The sequence below is a fragment of the Theropithecus gelada genome, chromosome 18 (genome assembly GCF_003255815.1).
Source record: "Theropithecus gelada isolate Dixy chromosome 18, Tgel_1.0, whole genome shotgun sequence".
NCBI lineage: Eukaryota > Metazoa > Chordata > Mammalia > Primates > Cercopithecidae > Theropithecus > Theropithecus gelada.
Window position 1 is genome coordinate 63,030,705 of NC_037686.1, and position 26,750 is coordinate 63,057,454.

Sequence of the window (26,750 nt, forward strand, 5' to 3'; positions counted from 1 at the left end):
TCTTTAATACTTTTGAGTACAGTCATGCCCTGCATAACAATGTTACAGTCAATAGTGGATCACATATACAACAGTGGTCTCATAGGATTACATTACTATATTTTTCTAAACATTTTCTATGTTTAGATACACAAATGCCACTGTGTTACAACTGCCTACGGTGTTCAGTACAGTAACATGCTGTACAGGTTTGCAGCCTAGAAGCAATAGGCTATGTGATATAGCTTAGGTATGTATGTAGTAAGTTATTATTACTTAGTTTTGTGTACGGTACGTTCTATGATGTTCACACAAGGACAAAATCACCTAACAAAGCATTTCTCGGGATGCATCCATGTCATTAAGCAACGCATGACTGTGTATTTATGTATAAGGTACTCTATGAAGTTCTAAGAATACAAGATTAGCCAGTGGACAGGGTTCCTGTCTTCATGGAGTTTATGGATGGGTTGGTAGGATGGGGCAGAATTAATACAATAAGGAAAACAAATATGTCATTTGAATTGTTTTAAGTTCTGTATAATAGAGAATTATCTTACCCAAAGAAAGATCTGGCCTTGCCTTGCACTACACTCCTGGGGATGTCCTACCTTAGAATGTCTTTATTAACCTGAGGACCTTGAGCTCCTTGAAAAGCAAACAAGATATGACCCCATTGTGTTAATTCTCCAAATTGGGGGTTTGTTCAAGTCAAGAGTACCACACTAGCACGTTAATTAACAGGGAAGAGCCTTTCTGCACGTGTAGAAGACAACCCCTGAGAACACAAGCACATTAACTCCCTCTGCCCTACTTCTTCCTGTATCACCCATAACACTACTCTCTATACTGCAGAGATATTTTAAAGACTCTATAATTTTCCTTCTTCTATTCTCTTAATGGTTTAGTTAACTTCCACCTACTTCCTTATTTTTCAGTCCAATGATCTCTCTATAAATAAGCTGCTGTATTTTCCTGATGTAAGCTTTGGGAAACACAAATTATCCATTGTCAGAAGAATGTCTGTCCATTCTTCCTAGCCTTTTCAACCAACTATTCCTCTTTAGCCCTGCTTATCCATCTCGACTCTAAGCATTTTTTTCTTTTTTCAGTAAGGGAAAATCTAACCACTGTTACCTAAAAATAATAATAGAAAAGATTCATGTTGCAATGACAGAGAAGGAAAAAAAAAACAGTATCATTCTCCTTCTTTTCATTAACTGAAACAATGCTTACATTAATGGCGGTCAAAGAAAGGATTCATTTTCAGTTTCCCAAGTAAGAACACAGCTACATGGGATTAAAATATCTACATAACTCTGGTATATGAGACACTTACAAAAAACTTAATATTCAGAACAGATTTTTACAAAAGGATCACTCTGGGAGACTAACAATTTCTAAAGAGAAGATGGGAAAGCACTATAATTTTTACCATCTATTTATCTCCATGGCTCTCCAACTTGCCTAGGGCACTACTGAGCAGCACTTAGTAGCAGTCCTATAACATAGGCTGATCTGGCAAGGAATAACTTGGCTGTAAAATGGAAGAAAGTCAGCAAGTACAAAAAAGACCTTGTATCTGCTTAGTTTCATGCATTAGTTTCCTCTAGTAATGGAGTACCACCCTCCTTAAAAATTATTTAGTTTTGTTTCAAATTATACATAGTTACTATACTTTCTTAGCATGTTTCCATTAATCTTTGATGTTCACAAGATTATGTTGTACTCACGATGGCTTTTTCACTAGCAAAAGTCGCAGCATGGACTTTAATCGGGTAGTACACGGAAGAATCTCTTCTGTGTCAGAACTTGCTTTGCTTAGAAGGAGAATGCAGTTACCCAAAGGATCTTCTGTGTCGGCATAGCCCTAATATATTTGTTTTTAAAGAGAAGTTATTGTCTAATTATATACATAACTTTTCAACTTGAAAATAAGAATTGTATTGTCCTATCAGCAACTCATAAAGGTCTGTCGATTCAGTTGAATAGTTATTTTTTAAAATAACCTCTATGAGCTAAGGAGCCTAAATAAAACGGTATTTAAAAGAAAATACACATACATACAGGAGAACTTCAGGAAAACATGCCAACCTTCTTGACACTTGCTGATCTTTCTATTTTCTAAGATTCTAACAGCAGCACCTCTCCTCAGTGAAGCACCTCGCAGATCCTCAGCCCATCCCCACCCTAAGAAGATGGAGTGCTCTAAAGGCTACACGCATGGAATAGGACCCTGTGAGTCTCAAGGCACAAGGTCCAGGCTCTCTCTTCTAAAAGAGGACTGTGCTTACGATGGCACCTCTGAACTCCACCTTTTCATCCAAAAGAGACAGAAACCTGACTCCTTTAACGTCCAGAAGGATTGCTTTAAAAAAAAAAAAAAGCTGTTTCCAGGAGCATGTTAATTAAGGTATCAATCTAATCATATATATGCATGGATAGAATTCATGAGGCAAGTTAGTTGTTATGTAAGGTCTGCTTAAAAAGCACTGTTAGCTCTGCCTAAAGGCCTTTATATAAGGTTGAGTTCTATTTTTCACAGTCAATGCTGTGAATGCACCTCACTTTTTAACCTCCCACCCAGATATATAAAATATATACAGACAAATTGGCTATCCTTGTTTAACTTTCTGCCAGAAACAAGACAGCCACCCACTTGCTGTTCACTTATCCCCAGCGCCTTCACAGCTTCTCTTCATTTCTCTCACAACATGACAGTTTTGCTGTTTGCATGAGTTTAAATCAATGACACCCAGCCAAAGATAAATGGTATCATAAAAAGTGAATTTCACAGAATACCTGTAGTATTGGAATGACAGGACACAGAGACTCAATAAACTTGTTCCAGGTCAGGGCTGTCATCATCAATCGTCCCTGAAGCAGGTATAACAGAATGGCCTTGGCAGCAGTGTTCACCTGCTCAACAACACAGACGCGACAAACCAGTCAAATGAGATGTCCCACTAGGTCACCTGACACACCTGTAACATTTTATAACATCTGGAAAGATGCTATAATTAACATCTCTTTCAAAAGTTCATATTTCCATAGCATCATCTTACATTCTGTTCTGTTTTTCTTCCTTAATGATTTCTACTTTCTTACCTTAATGTACATTTGTCCCTTGAGTAAAAATTTCCCTAACTGAAATAATCTGCTTACTACCTGTACTGCATGGTTCTCTACATCTTAGATGAAAAATGTAAGTAAACTGATCTGAATTTTTTGAAATCATGTGTGTCCTGTATTTTTATTGCCACATTTTATGTAACACTTATTTTTATTTAAATAACACTTCGAGTGAACCAATGTACCAAAGACAGGTTTCTTTTCAGTTTCTCACCATGCTATCTAAACTGTATTAGCATATCACCTTGATTTAGCTGAGTATCTAAATTACAGGAGTATTTTCACTTATTTTTAACGTCATACCTCACTTTTGGGGTCTTGCATACCAAATACAGAGATTTCATACAGAACTTTTGGATGAAGTAGAAAATGAATTCCATTGCAAAGTGAAGACACAGATTTAGTGACATTATGGACACCTAAACATTCCTGTAAAATAATATTAAAAAGTATTTTTAAATTAGCAACACTGATTTTTCCAAAAGATCCATCTTTCTTCTGTTTACAATCCAATTTCTATTTTCGTTTTTACTTCATTGAAACTTTTTTTTAACAATAGAGAATGAAAAAGATTCTCCTAACAGTTTCTTAGTTTGTATGAGATACATATTATGTTACCTTCTGCCAACAAGCATAATCATGATAAATGAAGTAAACAAATGGCTGAGACAACTATAATCTCTTAAAGTTATTCTTCATGATAGACACCAAGGACATAAACACAATAAGAAACTTATCCTAAGGTATTTGCATTTTACTTACAAAGGTTGGGAAAGAAAAATTCAACATGAAAGGACTTCAGGGACTTCAAGTTATGAGAGACATACTTTATATACTATATATATTTATATTCTATATATAGAATATATATTTTATACATTTTATAGATAATATACATTTTATATATAATTTATATACTATATATTTGTATTCTGTATATGTGATATATATATGATTATATAAAGTTATCATCAATACAGCTATGTACCTAAAATACAATTACTTGGAAGCATCACTTAGAGTAACTATCAGAAATTTTTTTCTCAATATGTGATGGAGAATAATATTTTGTTAGCAGCTATTTAAGGTGAGAGGGGAAAAAAAGCTACTTGAAATATTAATAGAATTTAAATACAATATAGAAGGTAAATATACAATAACGAGTTACATGAATACTACTTTTATTCATTCTGCAAATTTCTACTTCCTATTACCAACAATTCAAAGGCCAAAAAGTTACATACATACACTCATATACGCATCTGCATACATTTTTTTTCTTTCAACTATTAACTTCATGCCACAGACAGCGACTTCGTATCACAAGCTTTTCAAAGATCTAAAGCCTCAGCCCTAAAGTTTAGCAACAGCTGTCAGTTACTTCCTTAAGATACTTACCTACCATCTAAACTGTGACTATCCCCTTCTGAAATCAAGATTTACTCCCTAAAATTGTCTTATTTTTCTCCAGCGCCTTTATTTTTCTTCACATGATCATTCAAATCACCGTATGACACATTGTAATGTGTCTCTGGCCCTGGCTTCCCCCTCTTGATAACAATTCATTTTTCAGCTCTCCTTCCCACCACAAGTCCTTACAAGAGTTCGCTGTCCTCAGTCAGTACTTCCTCATTTGTCAGGTCCTCTTCAATGCACATCAGCAGGACTTAGGTTCCTATCATTCCACAGGAGCTTCTTGTTGAGGACACCAATGACCTCAGTGATGCCAAATCCAACGTGTTCATCTCTGTTCTCATCTGACTCTTCCTTCTCACCTCTGTCTCCACTCCTGGCTCCCTCTGTTCCCAACTTCTAACTGGTTAGATCCTAGACGGCCTTCTCTTCCCTAGTCTCTCAGTAGTTGATCCTATCAAGGCTTGTGGCTTTAATATCGTCTCTACGCTGGATGACTGAAAATTTTATACCTAATCTGGGCTCCACATGCCAAAGGTAGTGTGGTGCAATGCTTAAGAATGTGGGCTTTGGAGTGAGCCTATCAGGGTTCAAAGCCCAGTTTTACCACTTTTAGTTGAACGACCTTGGACAAATTCAAAGTATCTCCATTTTCAGAAAGAGGTAGTACCTAGCTCACAGAGCTGTTAGGAGGATTCAGTGAGATAATATACTTATAAAAGTACTTGATACATAGAGCAAATGCTCCATAAATGTTAGCTGCTATCATTGTTATTGAAATTATTAGCATTAGCATTATTATATTTAACAGTCTACTTAACACCTGCATTTAATATAAAAAGGCATGTCAAACTTAGGTTCAAAACAGAATTCTACCCAATCCACAATCCCATATTTGGGACATCAATCCAACTGCTAAATCCAAAACCTTAAAATTCATCCTTGATCACTCTCTATCTCCTACTCCCATTATCAGCAAGACCAATTAGCTCCATGTCCACAATACATCCTAAATTCATTTCCTTCTCTTCATCTCCACTACACCACCACACCTCATCAGGGCTACTACAGTGGAACTGGTCTTCTTGCTTCCATCCTGACCACCTACAATCCACTCCCCACAATGCGAGAGTGATCTTTTCAGAAAGATCAACAGATCAAGTTGCATCTCACTGTACTTAGAATACAATTCACAGCTTTATAATGTTTGACACCCTGCCTACTTTTCAGACCCAATCTGGTACCATTTTTCTGTTATCTCATTATACCGCTCTTCTCTGTGTTCGTGAACCACGCAAAGTACATTATCACCTGAAAAGCGGAGGCTTTTCACCTGTTGTTTCCTCTAGCTGGAAATTCTCCCTCCCTCCCTAGCCAGCCTACATAAATTTAGTCCACATTACTAGTCATTCTCTATTCTTTTATCCTTTCATTTTATTTACAACACTATTTTCTTTAAAACACTATATACATAGAATGTATATGCAGTGTTGTCAAGAAAACTATATATATACATATTCCATATATACAGTGTTATAAAGAAAACTATATATACATATATACACACACATGTACATATATACTTTTTATGTATTTAAAGAATATTTTTAAATTATTACATACTTCTCTCTCTCTCCCCTATCGGAAGGTAAGCTCTCTGATAAGGCTCTTTTCTGTACTTTATATCACTACAGTCTAGCATAAAGTGTCCAGTAAATATTGCTAAATGAATATCAGATGTAGGTAACATGGAAGTGGTGGTCATTTAATCATCCCTAAATTTAAAAGTTATTTTAACTCCTCACCGTACCATCCTCAAAGTTAAGTCTTACAATAAAAAGCTAACTTGCCTCTTCAGGAAAAGTAACCTACAAATTACTAGCATGCTCCTACATTTAGGTTAGGTAAAGCTGCAGCAAAGCCTTGGAGATTTACCAGAAGACACTGGAATAATACCACATGACAGACATAGCCAATTAAAGTGAAATGCCTTTCCAAATCCTTATATCCAAACCAAGATACTATATCTTTATGACACAGGGGCTAACTACAAGAAATCTCATCATTTGGAGCTTTTGACTTGGATTACTATAACTCCCTGATAATAAATACGTATCAATTTTTTAAAACCACAAATTGATTTTTAAAAAATCAATTTTTTGAAATTACACTATACAGATGACTATTTTTTGTGAAAAAGAAAAATCACAATTATATTTTGCAAGAACACTGTCAACTAATATAAATTTCCAAATAGTTAACAAGAAAATAAAACATTAAATGAAAGTTCACATTCTATTTTCTCCCCTTTTACAACTAGGATAATAAAGTGAGTTCTAACAAAAAATATTCTCAGTTTAAATTTTTGCAACAAAATGCATGAGACTTGGTTATAAAAACTGTAGTATATTAAAATTTAGAATTTTCTACATTACTAACAAATTCAGTGTATTTTTTAAAAAACAAATTTGGGACTGACACATACATATTTATTTCTGACATTCCTTTTTTCCTATCATTCTATGACAGGAAACATTATCTGGATGTTAATTTTTTAGAACTCCTCTAAAAAATTAACATCCAGATAATTCCTACTTGAAATTCATTATATACCAAAATGATCATATACATCAATAATTCAATTTACACCAAATCTTTTCCTATCTGCCAAATTTTTATTTCCAATAATTACTTAAAATCTGCCTCAAGAAAGACATCAAATCGTATTCCACCATTTTAAATTTCAGGGTATAATAACTATCCCAAATACAGGTATCTTAGTTTCTTGACCTATTTATCTCAATGATACTCACCTGCCCTATAACTTAGGAACACTTCTCTTTTCACTTGTTCTACCACTAAAATCATAAACGTAGGTTTCTAATCTTCTTACTCAACTTGAAAGATAGTCCTTCTTTGACCTCCAGTCCATAAACCCTTCTACTTTCTTCCCTGTAGTCTTTATGGCCTTTGGTTCTACAGTCTGTCATTTCAACTACTCAGCTCACTTGCACCACAGGCGTTCCCTTCTTCACAATAGCAAGGAAATATCCCAACCCTTGATCGATCCCAATGTTCACGTTCCCAAAAACCACGCCAGCTAGCCAAAGATAAGCATGCAAAGTAGAATAGTCTCCCTGCTAAGATTACAGACACAATCAACTAAGTTCTGTATGCAGCCCCAAAATGCTACTATTTGATATTACCAAGTATCTACCCATATTAGCCATTTCACACAATGAACATCTCACTTTCAATCTCAAAGAAAACAGACTCAATAGAAGGAGGCTCCTGCAACTTCCTGTAATATCTAAGCCCACCTAACCCCAATTAGCCATCATGTTCAAGGTCCCACCGCCTTCAACTCTCAGAGGCACTAGCTTCCTTTAATTAGCTACTTGCTACCCACTATCTTCAATCTTTCCTCCTCTGATTCTTTTTATTATTTCAGCATATACAAATGAAAATACACCTTCATTACCCTTCCAAGCTATGTCACCATTAACTGTCAAATCTCTAAAGGCAATGCAGAAACAAACGTATAACCACAATCTAGAGAATACGAGATCACAAGAAAAAGCCACCCTGCCAAAGAAGACCTGAAAATCAAAACTAACAGTATCTGCTAAAATAAACAACATAAGGAAGATTCAATAGCCCTAACACGTGGGAGAATTCTAATACAATAATCTAAACAATATTATCAAGTAAATATGTTTAAAATTCACAACAACACAAAAGAAGAAACCAGAGGACTCGTTCCTGGCCTCGAGCAGCTCTTAGGGAAACGGTGAGTGCAACAGGCATGGAGCAGCCCACTCTTGCAGCGATCCTCTAGGATCCTAGCTATGGGAGACCCCATGACCTGCACAGACCTTTGAGTTGCAAGGGAGAACTGCCCAAAGAGTTGCCAGAGACAGAACCCCAGTCTGCAGAGCCCAGAGGGTCTGGCGCAGTAATGGCTGCACTGAGGCAAGGCCATAGGTGCCCATCACCCAAAGCCTGACATACTCCTCTAGGTGGTTTTAGCCTTAGTTGGCTGCCAGAAGTAGAAAGAGCAGAGCTATCTTTCCCACAAGATTGGACTGACCTGATCTGAATGCCACCCTGTCTGCTGGCCTCTCAAAAGCTAGTCTGTCTTACTAGCTTGCAACACAGCCTCAGCTGCCCTGCCGAAATGCTTGCCAACAGCCACCACCATAGGTCTTTTGCCAACAGCCTCTGCCTTCCTGTCAGAGCGCTTTTGCAGGCACACAGCCACCCACAGCCATCCCCTGCTGGTGCACACTTGCCTGCAGCCTCCCCTGCCGGTGCCACTCGCCATGGTCACCCCACCACAAGCGCACTTTTTCCCAAAGCACCGCCCCACGCCCCCCACCCCGAGCACTTTTTTGGGCAGTTACCATTGGAAAGTTGTTGCCAGCAGACTGGGAACATCTTAGCTCTTCCAGTGCAGCAGGTGTCTGACCTCAAAGGACCAGAAATCAAAGCCACTGGCCTGTTCGGTGCACCCCCAGGGTTAGAGCACACAGCCCAGGGGTGCTGAGCTGAGCTCTGGCCCTGAAAGCACACAGAAACCAAGCCAATTGACTAATCCCGACTTATTCCACAGGAAACCCCTCAACGGCATCAAATAATATAAAAGCAAAAGACCCCATCCAAAGTACAGCAACTTCAAAGATTAAAGGAACATCAGCCCACACAGATGAGAAAAAAATAGTGTAAGAATTCTGGCAATCCTAAAACCCAGAATGTCTTCTTACTTCTATATAACCGCACTAGCTCCCCAACAATCGTTCCTAACCAAACTGAAATGGCTAAAATGACAGAATTGAGAAGCTGGAAGGCAAGGAAGCTCGACAAGATACAGCAGAAGGCTGAAGCCCCACCCAAGGAAACCAGTAAAATGGTGGTTTGATCCATGATCAGATCTGAGACGAACATTTTAAGTAAGAACAAAACTGAACTTCTGGAAACAAAAAATGCACGACAGGAATTTCATAATGCAATTGGAAGCATTAATAACATAACTGAGGAAAAAATCTCAGAGCTCAAAGAATCATCATAGGCAGACAGAAATAAAAAAGAATTTTAAAATTAAAAAAAAAAAAACTCCAAGAAATAGGGGATTGTGTAAACAAACCGAACCTACCACCCATCAGCATTCCAGAAAGAGAAAGAGAGAGAGCAAGCCACTTGGAAAGCATATTTGTGGATATTTTCCACAAAAATGTCTCCAACCTCACTAGGCAGGTCAATAAGCAAATTCAGGAAACTCAGAGAACCCCAGTGAGATACTATTCAAGATGACCACCCGCAAGATGCATAGTCATTAGATTCTCCAAGGTCATCAGGAAAGAAGAAATCTTAAAAGGCATCTAGAAAGAAAGGGCAGGTCACATATAAAAAGAACTCCATCAGGCTAACAGCGGACCTTTCGGCAGAAACCTTACAAGCCAGAAGAGACTGAGGACCTATAATCGGCATGCTTAAAGAAATTCAAACCAAGTATTTCGTATCCAGCCAAGCTAAGCTTCACAAGCAAAGGAAAAACAAAATTCTTTTCAGAGAAGCAAACGCTAAGGGAATTCATTACCATGAGACCTGACTTACTCAATGGAGTGCTAAGAAAGGAAGCAAAAGACCATTATCCGCCTCCACAAAAACACACTAAAATACATCTCCCACTGACACTATGATGCAACAATACAATCAAGTCTACGTAACAACCAGCCAGCAACACGGCGACGGAATCAAATCCTCACGTATCAATACTGACCTTGAATGTAAACGGGCTAAATACCCCACTTAAAAAGCACAGAGTGGCAAGCTGGATAAAGAACCAAGACCCAACCATACGCTGTCAAGAGACCCATCTCACATGCAATGACACCCACAGGCTCAAAGTAATAGAATGGAGATAAAGATCTATCAAGCAAACAGAAAACAAAAAAGAGCAGGGGTTGCTGTTCTTATTTCAGACAAAACAGACTTTAAACCAACAATGATCAAAAAGGATAAAGAAGGGCATCACATAATGATAAAGGGTTCGATTCAACAAGAAAGTTTAACTATCCTAAATATATATGCACCTAACATTGGAGCACCCAGACATAAAACATGTTCTTAGAGACCTACAGAGTTTTAGACAACCACAAAATAATAGTGGGAGACGTCAACACCCCACTGACAGTGTTAGACAAATCACTGAGGCAGAAAACTAACAAAGATAGTTTGGACCTAAACGCAACACCCGACCAAATGGACCTAGGAGACTCTACAGAGTACTCCACCCAACAAAAGCAAAACACATTCTTCTCATCTGCACACAGCACATACTCTAAGATCAACCACACACTCAGCTGTAAAGCAATTCTCAACAAATTCAAGAAAACGGAAATCATACCAACCACACTCTCGGGCCACAGTGCAATAAAAACAGAAATTATTAACAAGAAGATCTCTCAAAAAATGATACAATTACAGGGAAATTAAACAACCTGCACCTGAATGACTTTTGAGTAAAGAATGAAATTAAGGCAGGAATCATAAAATTCTTTGAAACTAACAAAAACAGAAACACAACATATCAGTCTTTAGAACACAGCTAAGGTAGTGTTAAGAGGAAACTATATAGTGCTAAATGCCTACATGAAGAAGTTAGAAAGACTGCAAACTAACAACCTGGCACCACACTTAGAGGAACTAGAAAAGCAAGAGCAAACCAACCTGAAAGCTAGCAGAAGAACCAAAATCATGGCTGAACTGAATGAAACTGAGACACAAAAATTCACACAAAAGATCAACAAAACCAAATTTTGGTTTTCCAAAAGAATAAACAAGATTGATATATCACTAGCTAGATTAATAAAGAAAAATCCAAATAAACACAATCAGAAATGACAAAAGTGACATTATCACTGACCCCACAGAAAGACCCTCAGAGACCATTAAGAACAACTCTATGCATACCAAATAGAAAGCCTAGAAGAAATGGATAAATTTCTGGAAATATACAAACTTACAAGATTGAACCAGAAAGAAATTAAAACCATGAATAGAACAGTAATGTGTTCCAAAGTGGAATCAGTAATCCAAAAAAAAAAAGCCTACCAACCAAAAAAAACCCTGGGCCAGATGAACACACAACCAAATTCTACCAAATATAAAAAGAAGAGCTGGTACCAATTCTACTGAAATTATTCCAAAAAATGAAGAAGGAGTGACTCCTCCCTAACTCCTTCTATGAGGCCAGCATCATCCTGATACCAAACCCTAGCAGAGACACAACAAAAAAGGAAAACTTCAGGCCAATATCCCTGATGGACATAAATGTAAAAATTCTCAACAAAATATTGGTATACTGAAACCAGCAGGACAGCAAAAAGTTAATCCACCATGATCAAGTATGCTTTATCCACTGGATGCAAGGTTGATTCAACATATGTAAATCAATAAATGTGATTCATCACATAAACAGAACCAAAAACAAAAACCACATGATCATCTCAATAGAAACAGAAAAGGCTTTTGCTAAAATCCAACATTCCTTCTTGTTAAAAAGCCTCATCAAACTAGGCATTGAAGCCTCAAAATAATGAGAGTCATCCATGACAAACCCACAGCCAGTATCATACTGAACAAGCAAAAGCCAGAAGCAGTCCCCTTGAGAACCAGAACAAGACAAATATGCCGATTCTCACCACTTCTATTCAATATACTATTCGGAGGCCTAGCCAGATCAATCAGACAAGAAAAATAAAAGGCATCCAGATAGGAAGAGGAAGTCAAACTATCTCTCTTCACAGATGATTCTATACCTGAAAAAAAAAAAAACCATATTCTCTGCCCCAAGGTTCTTAGAACTGATAAATGACTTCGGTGAAGTTCCAAGATACAAAATCAATGTACAAAAATCAGTAGCATTTCTATACTCTAATAACGTCCAAGCTCAGAGCCAAATCACAATGAGAATTGTAAAACATGGCAGAAAGATATCAGAGATGAAACAAATAAATGGAAAAACATTCTGTGCTCATGAATAGGAAGAATCAATATTGTTAAAATGGCCATACTTCCCAAAGCAATTTACAGATTCAACACTATTCTTATCAAACTATCAATGTCATTCTTCACAGAAATAGAAAAAACTATTCTAAAATTCATATGGAACCAAAAAAAGAGTCCGAACAGCCAAAGCAAACTTAAGCAAAAAGAACAAAGCTGGAGGCATCAGACTGCCTGACTTCAAACTATACTACAAGGCTACAGTAACCAAAACAGTACAAAACTGGTACCAAAACTGGTACAAAAACAGACACACAGACCACTAGAACAGGTTAGAGAACACAAAAATACAGCCACACACCTACAACCATCTGATCTTTGAAAAGACAACAATAACAAACAATGGAGAAATAACTCCCTACTCAGTGAACAGTGCTGGAATAACTGGTTAGGCATATTCAAAAGATTGAAACTGGACCCCTTCCTCTCACTATATATAAAAATCAACTCGAAATGGATTAAAGACTTAAATGTAAGACTTAAAATTATAAAAACCTAGAAAAATACCTAGGAAATACCATTCTGGACACAGGCCTTGGAAAAAATTTCATGATGAAGTCTCCAAAAAAAGCAATTGTAACAAAAACAGAAATAGATAAGTGGGACCTAATGAAACTAAAAAGCTTCTGCACAGTAAAAGAAACCAACAACTAAGTAAAAAGCCTACAGAATGGGAGAAAATATTTGCAAACTATGCATGTGACAAAGGTCTAATATCCAGAATCTACAAGGAATTTAAATCAACAAGTAAAAAACAACCCCATTACGAATGGGCAAAGGACATAAACGGACACTTCTCAAAAGAACACATACACACGGTCAACAAGCACATGAAAAAAATGCTCAGTATCACTAATCATTAGAAAAATTCAAATCAAAGCCACAACGAGATATCATCTCACACCAGTCAGAATGGCTATTAAAAAGTGAAAGAATAGCAGGTGTTGGCAAGGTTGGAGAGAAAAGGGAACATAGTACTCCAAGCCCTATACATCGCTTGTGGGAATGTAGATTAATTCAGTCACTGTGAAAAGCAGTTTGGCGATGTCTCAAAGAACTTAAAATAGAACTACCACTTGACTTAGCAATCCCTTACTGGGTATAGACCCAAAAGAATGTAAATTATTCTACCAGAAAGACACATGAACCCAGATATTCACTGCAGCACTATTCACAATAGCAAAGACATGCGATCAACCTAGATGCCCATTAACAGTGGATTGGATAAAGAAAATATGGTACATATACATCATGGAATACTATTCAGCCATAGAAAAGAATAAAATAATGTCTTTTGCAGCAACATGGATGCAGCCAGAGGTCATTATCCTAAGTGAATTAACACAGGAAAACCAAATATGGCATATTCTCACTTAGAAGTGGGAACAAACACTGCGTATACACATGGATACAAAGAAGGGAACAAGAGACACTGGGGCCTACTTGACAAGGGAAGGTGGGAAGAGAATGTATTAGTCTATTCTCACACTGCTATAAGGACATATCCGAGACTAGGTAATACATAAGGAAAGAAGTTTAATTGACTCACAGTTCTGCACGGCTGAGGAAGCCTCAGGAAACAATCATGGCAGAAGGTACCTCTTCACAGGGCGGCAGGGGAGAGACTGAATGCCAGCAGAGGCAAGGCCAGATGCTTATTAAACCATCAGATCTCATAAGAACTCACTCACTGTTAGGAGAACAGGAAGGGGGAACTGCCCCCATGATTCTAATTACCTCCTTCCACTGGGTCCCTCCCACAACACGTGGGGATCATAGAATTACAATTCAAGATGAGATTTGGGTTGGGACACAAACCATATCACAGGGTGACAATCAAAAAACTACCTATTGGGTACTATGCTCGCTACCTGGCTAACAAAATCACTTGTACACCAAACCCCAGCAGCACACAATTTACCCATGTAACAAACCTGCACGTGTACCCCCAACCCTAAAATAAAAGTTGAAAAGAAAAAAAAAAAAAACCAGAAACTAATGAAAGATTACATGAAAAAGGAACAAGTCAATTAAAGAAAGCAAAGGTATAGACATGAAAAACAGTATAAGTGATAATCAAAACTTGATAAATATATTTTTTAAAAAACTATGACAGGAAATGACTTTGCACCCATTAGGATGGTTACTATTTAAAAAAAAAAAAAAAAGGCCGGGTGCAGTGGCTCACATTTGTAATCCCAGCACTTTGGGAGGCCGAGGCAGGCAGATCATGAGGTCAAGAGATCAAGACCATCCTAGCTAACATGGTAAAACCCCGTCTCTACTAAAAATACAAAAATTAGCTGGGCATGGTGATGCACACCTGTAGTCCCAGCTACTCGGGAGGCTGAGGCAGGAGAATCACTTGAACCAGGGAGGCGGAGGTTGCAGTGAGCCAAGATCATGCCACTGCACTCCAGCCTGGTGACAGAGCGAAACTCCATCTCAAAAAAAAAAAAAAAAATCCAGAAAATAAGTATAGCCAAGGATGCAGAGAAACTGGAATCCTTGGACACTGCTGGTGGGAACATAAAATAGTACAGCCACTGTGGACAACAGTATGGCAATTCCTCAAAAATTAAATACAGAATTACCATGTGATCTACCAATTCCACCTGGGTATATACACAATTACAAAAAGATGGAAACAACCCAAATGCCCATCAATGGATGAATGGATAAACAAAATGTAGTATAGGATGAGTGTCCTTATCTGAAGTGCTTGGGACGAGACGTCTTTCAGATTTTGAAATTATTTAGATTTATTAATATCTGCATTATAATTTCCAGTTAAGCATCCCTAATCTGAAAATTCAGAACCGGAAATGCTCCAATGTGCATTTCCTTTAAGTGACATTTCAGCACTCAAAAAGTGTCAGATTGCGGAGCCTTTTGGATTTTGGATTTCCAGAATTGGGGTGTGCAATTATACAGACATTAGATTATTATTTTTAAAAAGGAATGAAATGTTGATATATGTTACAAAATGGATGAGCTTTGAGAACATTATATAAAGTGAAATAAGCCAGTAACAAAAAGACAAACGCTGTATGATTCCACTTATATGAGTTGCCCAGGGACGCCAAATTCATAGAGACAGAAAGTAGAAAGGTGGCTGTCAGGAGCTGGGAGAAGGGGAAAATGAGGAATTACTGTTTAATGACTATAAAGTTTCACTTTGGGAGACGGGTAATGGTGATGATGGTACAACAATATGAATGTACTTATGCCACTGAATTGTACACTTAAACATAGTTAAAATGGTAAATTGTTTTTCTTTTTTCTTTTTTTTTTTTTTTTTTTTTTTTTTTCAGAAATGAAGTCTCACCCTGTTGCCTAGGCTGGAGTGCAGTGGCATGATCACAACTTACTGTAACCTCAACCTCCCAGGCTCAAGCAATTCTCCTGCCTCAGCCTCCCAAGTAGTTGGGACTACAGGCACATGCCACCATGCCCAGCTACTTTTTTTTTTTTTTTTTGCAGAGATAGGATTTCCCTATGTTGCCTAGGCTGGTCTCAAACTCCTGGGCTCCAGTGATCCTCCTGCCTTGGCCTTCCCAAATGCTGGGATTACTGGCATGAGCCACGACACCTGGCCTAAAATAAATTTTACGTTATATATCTCACCATTAAAAAAAAGGAAATTAGACAAAGCTGAGGAAAGAATTAGTGTTCTGAAAGGAAACCACTGAGAAATTCTACCCAAATAAAACCTAAAAAGATATGGAAAATATGAAAGAAGGCTTAAAAGACACAAAGGGTAAACTAAGAAGGTCTAACACAGGTCTAAAAAGAGTTCCACTTGGAGAAAACAGCAAGGATAAAGAGAAAAGCAATATTCAAAATAAGCATCACCAAGAATTATACAGAAGTAAAGGCAGATTGAGTGTTCAAAGCAAAAAGTCCTAAGCAAGATAAATGGAAAATCATGTATGCATGGAGACACATTTTAATGAAACCGCAGGGCACCATAGAAAAGGAAAATATTTTAAAACAAACTAGAGAAAAAAAATTAAAAGAAATTATAATTAACTGATATCACACTTCTCAACAATGATAGAAGCCTAATAAGAATTAAGCAATACTGGCAAAGTACTAATAAAAACTAGCAGTCAACCTGTATTTTATATGCAGTCAAATTACTATTCAAAATAAAGTGAAATCATGACATTTGCAAACATATGTACACAGTCACAGACTGTCACTGAAAATATTGAAAAACTTACTTCAATTAAAAGGAGACTGAACCTAAATATTTATCAATTAATAAAAGGAAGCATATTCAAACTTAATAGCAATTAAGGTGAATGAACTAGGTAAATCTCAAATCCTGCTATATATGCTAATCATGCTGTATATAAAATTCTCCATATTATTTATTAAAGATACAGCTTTATAAATAACGTACACCAACTGGATGGGAAGAAGACACACCAGCTGTGTAAGAGTGGCTAGGCTATGTTGGTGGGAGAAGAGAAAGCAAAGAAGCTTCCTCTATAACTGGTATTTTTCTTTGAATAAAAATGAATCAGAAGTAAAAATGGCAAAATTTTTTATAAATTTTTATAAAATAAATTTATAAATAAATTTTTATAAAATAAATTTATAAATAAATTTTTATAAATATACTTATTATAACTAAACAGTACTTACGAGAGTGTTAAATACAAAAGGACACCTTCAAGAGTACATAGGAATACATACACTTTTAAATACTGCCCTATGTACAGTGTTCTTTTCAATATTGAAATATTTAATATTCTATGCCTAAATATTTTATCATTTAAGAAGACAGAAATATAAATGTTTCAAAAGAAAAGAAAAATAAAAAATAACATCAAGAAAACAGAAATAAAACCATAAAATCTAGGCAATAACAACCTACAAGGTTTCCTGGGTGTAGAAATCACTTTTGAATACCTGGAAATCAATTTTCCTTATAATTTTTCCATCACTAATACAGCATAAATGTAATTCTTAATAAAACTTCAAATAAAGCAATTCAAATTGCTGGACTTACTAAGTTAAGAGAATGTAATAGTACAAATTTTCCAGAACTGACTAGTAATTATCATCTATTTTTATGGGATATAGTTCTTATATCTCATACAACAGGTCAAGTAATTTAAGTTTGAAGGCATAACAAGAGAGTCTACTGTTTGTTCTCAAAAACAAAACACACAAAAAACAAAACCTCACCTTCGTGATTTCCAGACAGCAGTGGTAAGTTTCGGCTTTCACTTGTGGCAACGGGTGAGACAACATATGGAGAAGCGCCTTCTGACTTTCTCCTTGTAGTAATGGACTGGCCTGCGCAGATTTCCAGCTAGTGAAAAAGTAAAACCACCAAGACATCTGAGGCAAGTCAGTTACTAAGCAAAAGACTGCAAAGCTAACTGGAAGGGATTTCTTCCTACTCCAATTCCTCAAACTGAGATCTTATTAAAAATAACTGATATTAGCAAGTACTTACCACCTAAGCACTTATTTGTTTCAGGGCAGAGGAGATTCTGTTTTTAAGACTATTTTTGAAAACCCAAAATGTCTTTAAAATCCCCTACTCAGTTGATGTTTATCACATCACAGAATTTATTCTTTCCAAAAGCAATAAAGACACTAAGTTCTAAATAGAAATTTGCTGATGTCCTCAAAATAAATTAACCAATACACAGTGTTTTCTAAAAATCCACACAAGAAAAAAGTACAAAGTAATAAAAGTTACAAAACTCTCAAATTATTAATTAAAACTTTAAAGATAAATGAACAATGTGTGTGAATAGTCTGGATGGATACCAAAAACAAATGTATAAAAATCCAAAGATCATTCATTTTGATTGCGGGTATGACATTTTTGAAGTTAATCTTGAAAATAACAGTTACGTCTCCTAATGCAGCTGTACATATACCCTTTAAAAGTCAGACACGTATAAAAGCAATTAAACTAAAAAATAATAATAACAAAGACATAAGGTCAGCTTCACTTTCACTGTTTCTAAGTTTACACACACCCTAAGCGTCCAATAATAATATAATCACATTAAGAAAGAAAATATTACATCTTTGAACAAATGCTGATGATTTCCTTTATTAGGGGGAAATGCTGATGATAGGAAAAGCTACGCAAGGCTTGGTCTGCCAGCTCCACTAATTCTAAGAGATTCTTCTCTCCCTAAAAAAGAAGCAGAATGGAACAATAAATGTCAAGTTCATGTGCAATAAAATTCTCAACAGCTAACTAAGCAGCTTCAAGAAACTAGACCATTCCAAGACCATGAGATTGTTTACATCTGTTTATGTCCACTTGCTCATCAAGCAACCTAAAAATGTCAGCCTAGGTGGAGAAATGTACGAAAATTCCCTAGCTAAATGCTACATGAGACTTTCTATTATTTAACTCTAAGTAAGCTTAAAGTTACAATCAAACTGCCTGGTTCATTGATTACTTCTTTGTAGCTCTACCTCCCCTAATAAAAGTAGGGCTAATGTATTTATTATAAACCTGCCTCTTGTAACAGCCTGACCACTAGGAACATATAGGACATTCAACACGTGTGATTAACTGACCATGCAAAATGCCACAGAGGCCAGACACAGTGGGTCACACCTGTAGTCCCAGCACTTGGGGAGGCCGAGGCGGGCAGATCACTTGAGTCAGATCAGGAGTTCAAGACTAGCCTGGCCAACATGGCGAAACCCCGTCTCTACTAAAAATACAAAAAATCAGCTGGTTGTGGTGGCACGCGCCTGTAATCCCAGCTACTTGGGAGGCTCAGGTGGGAGGCGGAGGTTGCAGTGAGCCAAGACTGCACCACTGCACTCCAGCCTGGGAAACAGAGTGAGACTTCATCTCAAAAAAAAAAAAAAAGCCACAGAAATACTTCAACTTAAAGACACAATTCAAAACAAGAAGCCAGGGGTACTAACATGTGGCAAAAGAAAAAGAAAAAAACTAAACTATAGCAGTAAATAAGAAAAATTATAAATATCAGGTTCAAGGCCAGGCACAGTGGTTAACACCTTTAATCCTAGAATTTTGGGAGACCAAGGTAGGAGAACGGCTTGAGGCCAGGAGTTCAAGACCAGCCTGGGCAACACAATGAGACCTCATCTCTATAGAACAGTTTAAAAATTAGCCAGGTGTGGTAGCATATGCCTATAGTACTAGCTGCTTGGGAGGCTGAGGCAGATGGATTGCTGGAGCCCAAGAGATCAAGACTGTAGCCTAGGCAACAGAGGAGGCTGTCAAAATAAAAATTTTAAAAATTTCAAAGAAAATAAATAGGTTCAGATACATTCTACTGTAGGCGCCAAAATGAATAAGAATTTTATCCCTAATTCCTCAAGATCTTCAAGATCCATGTCCTTATTTTCAAACAAGAAACAACTATTGTATCAATGTCTGCCTCTAAGAGCCATTAACCCTTTCATTGATAACATACTAATATTCTAACAGTATTTTTAAAAGGGATAAATACTGACACATAATTATTGCTGTAACACTGCCGTAAAGTCATCCTAACACATTATAAACAATGTAGTTCATGACTGTACTTAATATTTTTTAAAAATCAGGCTTTATATATAAGTATCTATAAAATATTAAGGCAAAAACATGTCTACAAGCACTAAAATAGCCCTTATAATTCTAGTTACATCAACTGTCATTCATTTCATATCAGTAAGTCACTTCATAGAGGTACTCAATATTAAACATCAAGACATTTGTAATAACCACTGCTTTTTTGCAAATCACTGATATTAGGAATATACATCATTAATTAATCTAAAGTCTTTGTTTTACTTCTATACAAATCATATCCTTACTTTAACCTGTTAAATAACAGGTTATTTATAACTGGCCCACTCAGGAATAATGTATCCCTCCTGTGACAATTCAATTATATGTCCATCAATTTGAAAAGCATAGATTAAATTTTCTAAATATGTCAAAGGGATTTGAAAGAGATACTAATCAAAATCAAAATTTTTACCTCCTTCTCAATATCAGACAGGAAGTTACAGGTGCATTCAATTGAATAAACAGCCTCTGCAGTTCGTTTATAAATACTGTAGTTTTCAGAATTCAGCTGTTCCAAATAGGCCACAACAGCTTCATGAATATTTGGATATTCCAAAGAAACAGGCATGTCCAAAGAAAGGAGAAATAATGCTGTTGACATAGGCTCTGGTAAAAACTCGCTTGCCTTGATGAATTTAAAAAAAAAAAATTAAAACTTTGTTTAAAAAAAAACTTATTTTAGAGAAACATGGTGGGTTATAGTCTTAATCTAACCCAACTTCCTTTTTTTGCAATTCTTTGTCAAAAAACTGAAGCTTTTTCCAAAGAAAATCCCATTTCCCAACACATCATTTACCTCTACCTCTTTGTCTTTGCTCAATACAAAATGTCTGAAGTCCAAATACCAACTCTTCCTCAAAGACCAGGATACTAACTATCTTCTTCCCCAAACCAACTTCTTCTCTCCCTGAGCCCTACACCTTGTATATACCTCTGCTATTGAACTAAGGCATGAGGCCTTTTTCTCTAAGTATTTTCTGTACATGTACACAAATCTCCACAGTAACCCATTAAACTGAAGATGTTCAGCCATCCCATAGCTGAACATGACAGAGCTTATTAATGACATATTAATAACATGAAATCAAGTATAGCTACAGATTGATTTGAACAGAAATGGATTTTTTTCTTTGGTTTTGTCTTTTAGAGGGGATAGCGGAAATTCAATATAATATTTTAAATAGTTCTAAAATATTCACAGAAGATAGCCCCTTAATTAGTATAAAATCAATTTGCCCAAATGAAATATTATACACATTATAACCTTAAATCAATAGATTTAAAACTGAAAGAACTATGGTTTTTTAAAAAATGGTTCTAGTTTTGTGACAGGATTATAAATATAAATTAAAGAAATAAAAAGGACTAAAAATTCGATGTTCAGAGAAAATCTCTTGACAAGGCTCAGTATTACAGTTGAAATGCTGCCTTTACAAAAGTGGGTTTGGTCGTGATTTATTTCATGGATAACCTATTTCAAGGATAATCATTAACTACCTGAAAGTCTAAAAGCTGAATCAGCTAAACGATAATACCTTTAAATGAATATAGTTGCTAAATGAAGATCAGAAACGACAAAAATCAAAATTTTAGATTACACAGACACGACAAACCTCCAGATTAGTAAAACAGCAGCTATTAGAAAGTAAAGAGAAATTTCATTATTCTGTGAAGAACTATCCTTTTTTGGGGTGGGGGGAGGAGGAAAAAGAGAAACTCAGTTACCTGCTCACCTATGACTCACTCACTCAGCGAATATTAATTGGGCCTTACTGTGTTCCTCTACTATACACCAGGCACCTCTCCAGTCCTGGGAACCCAGGAGAGAGCAAAATAAAACCTCCGCCTGCATGAAGCTCACATCCCACTGAAGAAAGTAGAGCGTAAATCAATAAACTTCCTAAGATGTTAGGTGTGGCTGAGAAGTGTTTTAAAACAGGATGGGAAAGATGGAGAGGAACAGAGAAGTAATGTGGAGTGGAGGCAGGGAAACGCTACTTCTCCAAAGTAGTAGGGGAAGGCCTCGCTAATAAGGTGACATTTAAGTAGAGCCCCGGAAGGGTCAGGAGCCATGTGACTATCTGAGGGAAAGCATTTATAGAAGAGGGAAGAGCAATTACAAAAGCTATATTTGGTAGCAAGGAAGCCAGTGTAGCTGGTTCTGAGGGATGGAGTCAGAAAGGAGAGGTGGGCCAGATGAGTTAAGGCTTTGGGTCATCAGAAGGACTTGTCCTCTGCTGGAAGCCACTGGAACATTTTAAACAAGTATCAAAATTGGTCTGTAGAGAACAGATGATAATGTGCAAAAGTGGAAGCTAAGAGACAGAGGACTTTACTGCAGCAATCCAGGCACGACAGAATGGTGGGCTTAACTCAGGTATTTCAGATTCTGTATAGGTATTCAAGGGAGAAATGACAAATTTTGCTCAGGGATTATATCTACATATGAGCAAAAGAAAGGAATCAAGGCTGACTCCTAAGGTTTTTGCCTGATCAACGATCAACTTGCACAACGAAGTTGCCATTTACTGAGACAGGCAAGACTATAGGAAGAACATATTTGGAAGGGGAAGCAAAGAATGAAGTTTGGGACATGTTCAGTTGGAGACATTTATTGTCATCCAAGTGAAGACATCAAAAAGGATACTGGGTATAGACAAGTTCAGAGTTCAGGTTATATGTCTGCTCTGGAAGTATAAATTTGGAAGGCATCAACAAACAGATGGCATTTAATAATCACAAATGGGATGTATTTCTTGAGGGCTACAGTCAGTCCCAGGGTTCTACTCCTAAAGAGTTAGGAAGATGAGGAGAAATTAGCAAAGGCGATTTAGTGAGTTGGGTACTGTGCTAAGAGAGTAAATCCTAGTGGATCTAACTCTAAAGGCACCGCATTCTAGTTTAAGAGAGTTCTGACTCTAGTCAGAAAAATAATAGCTGCTGTGAGAATTAAACAAGCATTAAGCAGAGTATATGGCATGTAGCACTCAATAAATATTAATTTCCTGTTCTCGCTTCACCACAAAGGAATTCCAACATTTCACCCCGCATACTCGTATTTAAAACTCTTGCTATCTCAACAACTCAAAGTCTCATACTAATGTCATTGGCTAATCCTTACATGGCCCAATGGACTAATCACAATTTACACCCCCGATCTAAGATAGCTGTACTGCATATATAAGCATTAGTCACATGGCATTGGAACTAAAAGAGAAGATGTTTCAATTTAAATCCATCACCCCATTAGATAAAAAATAATCAGCAACATCATCTCATGTACATTGGGAGGAGGGGCTATAAATGTTTCCTCTAAACCTAGCCACTCAGCAGCCATGGCATAATTCTATGAGTTTGTTAGAAATGCCAGCTCTCAGGCCCTACCCTTTACCTGATGAATCAGAATATGCAAGATGTGATTAAGAATATCTCTAAGTGATCTGTCTGCACATTACCCTTTGAAAAGCACTGCTCTCAGTCACTCAACTGGCTTCACCAGGTCATTAGATCTTTTTATACACCTCCCTGAAAAGCTAAAGACCTTGTGTTAGGCCGGGCGCGGTGGCTCAAGCCTGTAATCCCAGTACTTTGGGAGGCCGAGACAGGCGGATCACAAGGTCAGGAGATCGAGACCATCCTGGCTCACATGGTAAAACCCCGTCTCTACTAAAAAATACAAAAAACTAGCCGGGTGAGGTGGCGGGTGCCTGTAGTCCCAGCTACTCGGGAGGCTGAGGCAGGAGAATGGCGTTCTTCCTTACCCTCGGTGAGCATCAGTAGCTAAGGAAGAGTAACAGCAGTTCCTAGGATGCTCTGTGCTTCTGCTTCCAGAACAGGGCTAGTACTTTTACCTCTTACTTCCCAGATGTTTCCCCAAACGAAATTACCTTCATTTGTTTTACCAACCACAATATTTGTCACAAGATTACCAACGTATCGTTTTAACCTATACATGAGCATTCTCCAAAATCATTTAAAATCAACAAATACCAGTTTCAAAACAGGACATTTTGTCAAACTTAGGAAATCTCTACATAGATTCATATTTATTTTCCAACATTCAAATTACCTATTTGGTCAGTGGCAACTCAAAAAAACCACTTTAAAGGCAGAGTCCAAATTCTACTTCAATTGTTAGTGGGCTAGCAACAGACAGAGGGCAGCAGAACCTTACATTTATATAAACCAAAGAAGAAATTTAACAGCAATGAAATAACATTCTTGTTTAGATCTCACTTTAAAGTACTTAGCCAATTAATCAAAACAAATATAATCATCTAAAAACAAATACCTTAATTACAATCTCCCACAATGATCAAAGTTGTTTTAATAAAGTTCCAAGCTATATATTTAAAATAACTACCAAAAATTAGATATTGATTTGTTTTTAAAAATGGAAACAATACAACAATAACTACCTTTTCTTTAAAAAAAAAAAAAAAAAGCATGGAAAATTAACTTTACATTATTCTAGCACTAAGTAAAATTATTGATTTCTATTTTGGTTCCGGTCCAAATAAGCACTTGATGAAAAAATACAACCAAAAATAAACTACATGATGCAACTGATAGGATAAGTTTTCCATCAATACTTCAACCCATAGATAGATTGATCATTTGCAATACTTAATAACAAGCAATTGTAGCACCACTAATTTTTCAGTTATATAATATTAAGGAAGACACCCATATTTTAAATTCAACTCCTGTCTTAAGAGACTGGAATTTTTCCATTCTTAATGCTTATGCCTTGAAAAATTGTTACTCTTCAAAACAAAAAAGGACTGCAGAAACATAATGACTAGTGAATACAAGTTAGAAATTAAAAGTAACACAAGTCATGTTATTTTCCTTAAAGCAAAATACTGTATTTAAAATGTATTGTTTTCCTGGATCACCTGATAATACATTGTGTATATAAGTGATACTTAGAAAATGGACTTTGGGCCAGGCGCCGTGGCTTACGCCTATAATCCCTGCACTTTGGGAGGCCAAGGCAGGCAGAACACGAGGTCAAGAGATTGAGACTATCCTGGCCAACATGGTGAAACCCCAGCTCTACTAAAAATACAAAAATTAGCTGGGAGTGGTGGAGGGCACCTGCAATCCCAGCTATTCAGGAGGCTGAGGCAGGAGAATCGCTTGAACCCAGGAGGCGGAGGCTGCAGTGAGCGGAGATCACGCCACTGAACTCCTGCCTGGCAACAGAGCAAGACTCTGTCTCAAAAATAAAAGAAAATAGAGTTTGGACTATATGCTCTACAGAATTCTAGGAAACAAAGCCGCAAATGTTTAATAACTAAGGGCAACAAAGAGGCATAAGGAATAGTTTTCTCGTTTTCATAATTTCTCCCACACCTGCATTTTAGTGTGCCACTCCTTTGTCTTTGTAACAAGAACACCACAAAATACTGATGTCTGAATGATCTTAGATACTTTTACCACTAACATTCAAATTCAGAGATAACCTCACATTTAAAAATACAGTCAGAATATTTTAAAGAAATATTTACACATATTAAAATCACCTTTAACAGACTTCATACAATGGAATATTTTGTAATAAAAGTTAAATTAATGCTATAAGCAACAATAGTTATGAACCTCGAAAAGGAGTTGAGAGAGTACCTACTTTATAATTTCATTTAAACAACATTCAAAACAGGCCAACTGATCTACAGTGACTGAAGTCAGAAAGCAGTGTGGCTCAGAGAAAGAAGGAGAGGTAACAGATGGGAAGGGGCCTTTGGAATGCTGGTAACATTCTATTTTCTGTTATGAGGTTGGTCACTTTTTAAAGACAGATACATTCACTTAAGTAGAAAAAGCACAGAACTATGTACTTTTCGGAATGTATATGAAAGTTTAAAAAAAAAAAAAAGCCTTTACAGATTTAATGTATTTTTCCTGATAGCATTTTAAAAATAATTTAAAAATTTAAGCGTTCTGATTAAACTAACAGTGCACAATTTCAGAAACAGCAATTAGCAAACACACAGAAGAGACACCAGCCTTGGGCACTTTCAAAAAGTGCTTCTTTTTAATAATTTCCCCGCCATATATTCTCACAATTATCTTTTCCATGTACTACTCTTTTTATCCATTCTTTAGCTAAAAACAATAAAACTTGTGAAACTATAATATTTTTAACTTATGCTTATAATAAAAGCACATGTTTAAGCATTCAGCCTTTGATCTAGTAATGCCCTTATTAGGAATATGAGAATCCAAAATATGAGTAAACATGTGTAAGTAGCAATTCGACATAGTGTTATTTATCAAAATACCAAAAAAAGAAAAAAAGAAACATAAAAGCTTAATTTCTGGAGTCCCTGTGGAAATCATAGAACATCTTTCTGGTAAAATATTAGCAGCAGCCATTAAAATTTATGAAGTGTTTAGTTACACAGAAAATATATATTAGATAATAAGAAATGGTTTTTAAAAAAAAAAAAGAATCAATAGGCTGGTACAGTGGCTCACGCCAATACTCCTAGCACTTTGGGAGGCGGAGGTGGGTGGATCACCTGAGGTCAGGAGTTCAAGATCAGCCTGGCCAACATGGCAAAAGCCCGTCTCT

The 26,750-nt window shown here is 36.6% G+C and overlaps 1 protein-coding gene across 2 annotated transcripts in view; it reads right to left on the reverse strand.

Moving 5' to 3' along the window:
* RTTN (rotatin) overlaps positions 1–26,750 on the reverse strand; it is a 195,791-nt gene that overhangs the window by 137,876 nt on the left and 31,165 nt on the right. The window contains exons 12-17 of one of the 2 annotated variants that reach the window (XM_025365662.1): positions 20,583–20,795; positions 18,648–18,760; positions 17,791–17,917; positions 3,415–3,540; positions 2,782–2,898; positions 1,713–1,849 (exon numbers count right to left, since the gene is read on the reverse strand). In XM_025365662.1, the coding sequence (XP_025221447.1) occupies positions 1,713–1,849; positions 2,782–2,898; positions 3,415–3,540; positions 17,791–17,917; positions 18,648–18,760; positions 20,583–20,795 (833 nt within the window). The remainder of the gene's footprint in view (positions 1–1,712; positions 1,850–2,781; positions 2,899–3,414; positions 3,541–17,790; positions 17,918–18,647; positions 18,761–20,582; positions 20,796–26,750) is intronic. The other variant, XM_025365663.1, reaches the window with a different exon arrangement.